General features: G+C 46.3%; 1 protein-coding gene across 1 annotated transcript in view; it reads left to right on the top strand.

Annotated features, from left to right (window-relative positions):
• Window positions 1-480: 480 nt before the first annotated feature.
• CD9 (CD9 molecule) overlaps window positions 481-8,233 on the top strand; it is a 49,462-nt gene continuing 41,709 nt past the window's right edge. Inside the window, exon 1 of the mRNA XM_063134397.1 lies at window positions 481-703. Coding sequence (XP_062990467.1) covers window positions 638-703 — 66 coding nt within the window. The 5' untranslated portion in view covers window positions 481-637. The remainder of the gene's footprint in view (window positions 704-8,233) is intronic.

Below are 8,233 nucleotides of genomic sequence, written 5' to 3'. Positions count from 1 at the left end.
TCTCGCACTTTTGCCTTCCTGATGTTGAATTTCAGATGAAAAGTTCGTTAAGGGAAGGGTCTGTTTAGTTGGTCTGTGAAATTCTATACAATTCATGGTGCTATAAAATAGTAAAAATAAATAATAGGCTTGGAAGAATCTGCAGTTTCGTGGTCAACGGGACTCCTCGGGAGCAGGCACGCAAAGAAAACCCGGCCATCGCCGGAAACTTGTGCACCCTTGATCGGCAAAGCAACTCCCACTGAACGCGCTAGTTTACTTCGGAGTAAGCCTATGCGATTCGGCTGTAAGAGAAGTACGTTGAGGGACTCGGCAGCGTTGCGAAGAACTGAGAGCAAAGAAAGTAGGCAAGGCTGGCACAGAGCTGGCGGAGGACGGACTGGGGTGGGGCTGGGGGCAGGAGGAAGGGCAAGCAGGCGCGGGCTGGGCTGGGCTGGGCTGGGCAGAGGCACGGGGGCCGGCGGGCTGCTGGAACGCGTTCTGAGTCAGGCGAAGGAGTGGCGCACAACGGGAAAGGCTCCGCTGGCGTGTGGACGGGTAGAACTGGTCTCGTCCTGCCCAACAGAGAAGCCGCCGCCGCCGCCGCCGCCTCGCCCGGAGCCCGTGTGCACCGCGCAGCTTTTCGCGACTTGCAAAGATGCCCGTCAAAGGAGGCACCAAGTGTATCAAGTACCTGCTCTTCGGCTTCAACTTCGTCTTTTGGGTAAGTTAAAAAAAAACACAGCTCGTCGCTCGATCCTGCTGGAAAGAGTCCTCCATTACAGGCTGAGGAGGAGGAGAAGGCGGCGGCTAGACTTCCTTCCGTTTCCCAAGAGAAAAGTTCTTTTTCCCCCCTTGGAAACTTTCATACCTCTCAGCAGGCCCATAGCCAACCTAAAAGTTCTGGGGAGGGGCGCCAAAAAACAAAAAGTAGGGGTGGCAGTTCATCTGGCTTGCAGGCTTTTAAAAGACAAAAATGAACGTGTTTTTGTTTGTTTGTAAAATAAAAAGTGGGGTGGGGAGAACATTTAGGAGACAGGCCTCCCCGGCCCACCCCATAGGCCTCCCCTCAGCCAGGGCTTAGTCCGCGAACTCTCTCCGGGGGTGGATGTTTTAAAGCCTTGAAACTTCTGGGGCAAAAAGGGGAAAGTGCCTCCTGGACGTAGGCTGGGTGCCTTCTCTTCAGCCACGAGGAGCCAGCAACACACTCTGGGATTCTGGCTTAGCCAGCCAGCTAACACGTTTCCCAGCCAATCCGGAGCCCCAAATCTCTCTGAATTGCTTGGCGTCCTCATCCTGCCCAGTGCAGGTTTGGGTTCACTTGTTTCTCTCTGCTCCTCCCCAATGAATGTACGAAGGTGTCAAGCGGCCTCTGAAGGCGATGTGTAGAGGGGAAAGGGGAAATTGGGACCTGCCCTTAACTGTAGGGAACAGGATCTTAGCTGCTTGGACCCATTTGGGGAGGGTGGACGTCAGTGTTTCTTCTGCCAAAACGCAAGACTTAAATTGTGCCATGTCTCAGCCATGAGCATGAGGCGAACAGATACAAGTGCCCCTGAGCAAGCACAGAGTGTAGTTATCTCTCTGCTGAGGACAGGCTGGGAGTTAGAGGAAGGAGTTGTGTTCCACTCAGCAGTTCTGAGATGGACGCGGTCAGCCCTGGTAATAAGGGAAGTGTTCCAGAGCATTGTTGTATCTGGCAAAGCATACCGCTCCCTGGCAGAGGATCCTCCACCCCACCCCTGGCAGGGAGGAGGGGGTGTTGTTCCTTGGGACTGTACAGGGTTTCCTCTCCAGTGTGTGGGAAGGTGACTGTGCAGTAGGGTGTTGGCTGTTTTTCTCTTCCCTCTTCTCTTGCAATTTTTGAGGTTAAGCTGACACCGTTCCTCGTCTGCCCCCTCCCCCCCCCCTTGCAAAGGCAGTGCAGCGGTTTGAGCTGAGGGATTCATGAGGCCTCAGGCCTGAGGCTGCTTTTCACTCCTAGAACCTCAGTTCTAGAACATACTAAGTGCCCACCGTTGAGGTTTTTAGAATGGCATAGGGGTCAGAGGGTGCAATTTCTAAGTGGGTCTTAAGATTTGCACTTGCTCCCTTAGAAATGAACTACCAATGATGTAATCCTGTACCCACTTACCTGGGAGTAAGCCCTAATGAATTCAATGCATATGCACAAGGCTGTGCTTTGCTGTGCAGGATCTTTTGTAGCCAAAAAGGCTAAACATAAATACAATTAATACATTAATTCCGACTTTAATACAGCAATGTCCAGAATGTGTATTGGAGACTTCTCAGTTGGTTGCTGAAAATCTCTGTAAAGGTTTCCAAGTTGTTGTGTTTTATTTAAAAACAAGATTGTCTATGAAGATGTTTCCCTGGGAGGATACCATTTCCTTTCTATTCTACATGTAGGAATAAGGTCTTCTCTACATAACTTTTAGATCCTGTTCAGCCATCATGATAAGCCACAGTGGTTAAGCATTTTGAGCTGAACATTATGGCTTAGCGTGCAGTGTGATCTATGACTTAGTGTGTCATGTGAACCATTCCTAACCATAGTGGCTACATAATTACGGTTTAAACAAACTCACTAACCATTTGCTGCAAAAAGTTAGCAGCCCTACCGTAGCTTAGCATGTTGTCTGAACAGGCCCTTCGTGTTCAGCTTTTCTTATGTTCTATACTTTTCTTTCTTAACTTGGCTTTGCCTTGAGTCTGTCTTTTTAAAGAAGTTCTGGAACACATAACCAGAACACACAACAACTAAACTCTTGGGAGTTAATGTGGTATAGTCATTCCCTATACGATACTGGCTCAGAACACACTTTAAGGATTGTTTGTTTGGAATAGCTCACCAATGAAAAATGTGCTGTATGTCAAAATGTATTGTTATAATATGTAAAGCCTGCGTTTCCACCCTGCTTAAGAGACCTTATGTCATGGCTATAGCTAAGCTACAAACCTGGAAGTATCCACTTTGAATATCGCTTCCGGAATCTTGTTTTGAACTTAGGGGCTGAGACAGTTCTATCTGCAATATGAGAGATAATAATACTGACTTGCCTTATGGCAGCCTTCCCCGACCTGATGTCCTCTGGGTGTTTTAGACGGCCACTTTCACCAGTCCCAACCAGCATGGCCAATGGTCAGGGAAGGTGGGAATTGTAATCCAAGACATCTGGGGACACCCAGTTGTGAAAGACTGATTACGTCTAATGCATGTGAAGTGCTTTGAATACTTGAAAGCACTATACAAATGTTGTTGTTATTATTGTTATTATTATTATTAATAATAATAATAATATCAACTTAACATTTGTATAGTGGGATCACATCAAAAAGCTATACAGAAAACCTTCAGAAACTGGGCCTACCAAAATACATCCACACCAACATCCAGAAAGCAGTCATAGTTAAAACATGCTCAATTGTCGGGAAATTCCTGAATTTGTAAAAGACAGCGTGACGTGGCAATGCCCGTCTTGTCCGTCTAGAAAACTGCCATGAATGAGAAAGAGATGGTAAACATCATCATCATCATCATCATCATCATCATCATGGCTCATTAAATCTGAAAGAACACTAGTTTTTCATGTTGGAAATTTTGAGTGAGGAAGTCCTCACATGAATTTTTAGGTAATACAGTCTGATAGGAGTGCTTTATCATTTCTGCTTGTGAACTCTGAATAGGGAAGGACCTGAGAAAGGGTGCAATTGTGATAGTGGGGGTGGGGAGGGAACCACAGATGGCTGAATTTTAATAAGGGTTGTATATTTCAGGCTGTGGGGAAATGGATGCTAGGCTTTCTCACATTGGGAAAGACTATCTGATGTCATCCGCTAGGTAGCTTCCTGTCACCTACTATGGAGAGGCTAAAATTCAAGGCATCCTTCTTTTCCTTCCGCCTGTGTTATACAACTCCAGGAAAAACCTGCTGGGGTAGTTGTAAGTATCAGGTGTATGCAAACTGGCTTTTGTTCCGCTCCAGGAATCTCCCACCAGGTGGAGGCAGGAGAATGTTTGTGAGGTATCTTGAGTTCCACACCAATGTAGAGAGTGGCGCCGTGGCTAGGCCTCAGGTTTATCCCTGGATCGTCCAGGGGTCAAACCTGTTCATCTAGGTGACACACAGGGGATCCAGTGCTCAGGCAGAGGCGAACCCTGGATGATCCCAGGATAAACCTTAGGTCTAGCTGTGGCCTGGGTGTAGTTTTATTTGTACTCGCTCACCACAGCCATGGAGCCAAATTACTGAAAACATCTGGGTTTCCCAAAAGGAAAGGTAGCTGTGTTGGCCATGAGCAAAGTGCCAAATTCATTTATTAGGCCAACTCAAAAGTCACTAAAAGCAGGCAAACTTCTGAGAACTCTAAATCTCTTAATGAAGGCAAGATGTTACAAAAAGCAGACTTGTGACTTCAAGATTGTCAGCCTTTCCTCCAGCTGACTGATTTCTACAGTCCTCCCCGCTGACCAGTCTGCTTTTTGTTACATCTTGCCTGATAAAGAGATCTGGAGATCGCTAGAGCTTGCACTTTTTTGTGATGATGAGGTGACCTAATAAAAGTATAACACTAATGGACATAAAGATTTACTTTCCCTTCTGTAAAGATATACTTGTGTGTGTTGGGTGTGTGTGTGATTTCTGATGCCATCTTCATAGGAGAATTCCTGGTGGCCAGAGCATCATAGCTCTTTGTTCCTCCTCCTGACTAGCAGAAGCAAAATAAATTTCACAAAATAAGCAAACATATGTTGTGTATCATGGTGCAGAATTTTGATTTTAACTGTACAGATTGCCTGAATATACCTCTGCTTTTTGGTGTCTGCATTTCTTCTCTGCTGTTATTCCTTCTTAATTACTTGGAATATTCTAGAGTGGGGTAGTTGTTACTGTTTCTAGGGCCAGATCCACACACAGGCTTCGGGACGCCCTGAAGGCGCTTTAGGGCACCCCGAAATCGATGATGTACACCCTGCGTTAACCGTTCCAAGAAGAGGAGGAGGAGGAGGAGGTGGCCCCGCATCGCCCCTCGCGGGGACGGGATGAAGAGTTGCTGCGCCCGGCGGCTTCGCCGGGGAATCAGCTGCCGCCCACTTACCCGGCGGCCTCCTTTTGCCAGCGAAAGAGCCACCCGGGCCCACCCAGGTCAAGAGCTCGGCGGAAGAAGCCGCCGCCAGCTTCCGCTGAGCTCTATGACCCGGACGGAAGCTGGCGGCGGCTTCTTCTGCCGAGCTCTCCGACCCGGGTGGGCCCGGGTGGCTCTTTCGCCGGCAAAAGGAGGCCGCCGGGTAAGTGGGCGGCAGCTGATTCCCCGGCGAAGCCACCGGGCGCGGCAACTCTTCATCCCGTCCCCGCGAGGGGCGATGCGGGGCCTCCTCCTCCTCCCCCTCCTCCTCTGCCTCTTCTTGGAACGGTTAACGTAGGGTGTACATCATCGATTTCGGGGCGCCCTAAAGCGCCTTCAGGGCGTCCCGAAGCCTGTGTATGGATCTGCCCTAGGTTTTCAGTGCTGTGTGGGTGGGGGTGTACTCATCTCACATTTAGTGAATACTGATTAAAGAACAGATAGTGGTTTGAGACTGTAGAATCATAGAATCATAGAATAGCAGAGTTGGAAGGGGCCTACAAGGCCATCGAGTCCAACCCCCTGCTCAATGCAGGAATCCACCCTAAAGCATCCCTGACAGATGCTTGTCCAGCTGCCTCTTGAATACCTCTAGTGTGGGAGAGCCCACAACCTCCCTAGCTAACTGATTCCACCGTTGTACTGCTCTAACAGTCAGTGCAGTGTCTATCTTTATGTGCCTACACAACTTGAAATTTTGAAGTTCTTCATTTTGAAAATCATCTTGTTGCAAATAGTGAACTGGTTTCCCTGCTTCCCAAATTGTTGTTTTTCTGATGCATTAAATGGATTGGGATTTGAGTTGGTATGCTTAACTTATATTTAGAAGAAAAAGCTAAAAAATGTTTTCTAACTATATCAAAAGGGTTTCCAATAGTATTTGAATTGAAATAGTTGATTAGTTTTAAAAAAATAAAACATACTTAATGTAGTTTAAATATTATCTTCAAACTTTTACTTGGAAATAATTATTTGACTAGTACGTATTTTAAGACATGGTAACTTGATAGCATGTAATTTCCCTATATTGTTAAATTTCTAGGGGGAACTGAAAGCACTTAAAACTGTCACTGGGAAAAAGACGCATGTTTCCTTGGTATAGTCATGTGGAAAACGCAAATTGCAATGTTGAAACTGCTCATTTTGACTGAAATTTTATCCATTCATTATGATACATTAATTTTACGAAGTGATGCATTTTTAGCAAGGAACACCTTCCCCTGGAGAAGTAGCGTTGGGAGGTTTTCCAGCCTGCATCACGGGCTGGAAACCTAAAAAGTGTAGCGCACAATACTGCACATGTTTAGCTGAAAGTGAAATCAGCAAAATAACTTTCCAGCTTGTAATGTTTGCTTACCATGCAGGCCTCACCACCTCCTTTTCCCTTTGCCGTGATGCTTGTCTTTGTCTTCCGTCTTCTCAACCCTACAGTTCATCACCACTAACATACCATTCTCTCAAACCCAAATGAGAGCAGCTGCACGTCATAATCTAGTATGAGCAGCCACACATGTCAGACAACAGCGTATTCCATGCAAACGCACAGGGCAGCATTTCATAAACACATCAATACATCGCATCTCTCCCTCACTTCTCCCACTGCTTCTGTCCATTGACTCTGGCACCTTCTACTTTCTTATTGGAAAGGAGGCTCCACCAGTCATGTGTTGTAATTCCTGTCCTTAGTTAAAAAGGCTGATTAAAACAGGAACTTGAAAAACTCGTAACTTCAGCAAAACCCAAAGGATGTTTACCAAAGCAGCTAAGGCAATCTTTGGCCCAATCTAAATTTCCAAAAGGAAGCATTTAAGAAACGCTGTAAATGTGATAGGTACCCATCAACAGGTTGGTGACAGAATAAAATATCTTTCTTTTATGATCAATAGAATCTTCATACTTTTATAATGAGTGGCTTCCTCAGCATTCTATCAATGTAACTATAGAACTGCTCTTGCAGCAGTCAAATTTTAAACCAGTGTATATCCCAACCAAATGTCTCCTACTAAGCTTTGCCACTTAGTACTTGGCATTTATATAGCACTTTAGATTAGACAGCTCTCATCAGCGGTAAATTCCCTTTGGCTAGCCACTGTGTCAGGACTGATGCAGGTGTTCAGCTACACATAGGAGGGATAAAATGGTGGGGGTGAAGGTGCACAGACATGCTCCCCCTCCAACAACCCTGTGTGTCCTATTCTTTTGTAATTGTCTATGTAATTGCTGCATGGAAGTTGCAGCAATCCACAGAGAGACCCCATGATTTGTTCCTGGGTTGTGAACTCTGAGTTGTTTAAACCATGGCTTGTCATTATGTATGGACCTGCAAGTGTGGGTTGTTCATGGGTTGTTTCATTAGGGAGATGTCTACACAGCACCTCTTTCACTGCTGATCCTCCTAAAAACCCACGGAATTGGAGTTGCAAAATGACAACCACCACAATATATGAGCAGGATTGAATATGGAATATCCTGCCCTGAAACTTCGCAGGATTGGTTACACGGCCCAGAGAGGGGGCAGGGAAGGAAGCGAGAGAGAGGTGTTTACAGAGTCCCGATCCTTCACACATTCCAAAGCTCAGTTCACTCGTTCATATTTCGGAGTGAGCTCCGGCTATTGGGCAGTATAGAAATGTAATAAATAAATAAATAAATGATTATCAAGCAATCGATATTTAAAGCAAGAAGCAGTGATTGTTCCCATGTTTCCAACACAGCAGTTTTTAATGAAAAAGGACTGGCAAAGGAATTCTCCAGCCCCCTCTGCTCCTGTACTCCCAAAGTACCAATGGAAGGCAATGACTTCACACACACCGCCCTATGTGACTTTCCCTTCTGCCAATCAGTGCCCAAAGTACGCTGTGGCGATACCCACCTTTCTGTCCCTTAGGTACGTCTGGCTTTGTATGTCTAGCGAGTGCGGAATGTTTGACTGAGTGGGTGTGGCTGATGATGCTGTGAGAGAGGGGGAGGGAGGAGTATAAATAGGTTGGCTCAGGAGATTGTGGTCTAGTTTGGTCTTGTCTGAGTCCGATTCTGATTATTATTCTTGTGGAGTGTCTGAGGCTTGTGCTTCTTGAGAGTGTGTGGTGTGTGAGGAGTGAGAAGAGATAGGACTTTAAAGGACTTG

Source organism: Elgaria multicarinata, chromosome 9 (genome assembly GCF_023053635.1).
Source record: "Elgaria multicarinata webbii isolate HBS135686 ecotype San Diego chromosome 9, rElgMul1.1.pri, whole genome shotgun sequence".
Lineage (NCBI taxonomy): Eukaryota > Metazoa > Chordata > Lepidosauria > Squamata > Anguidae > Elgaria > Elgaria multicarinata.
Note: the sequence above shows the minus strand (reverse complement) of the source record. Positions and strands in the feature narration are given on the sequence as shown.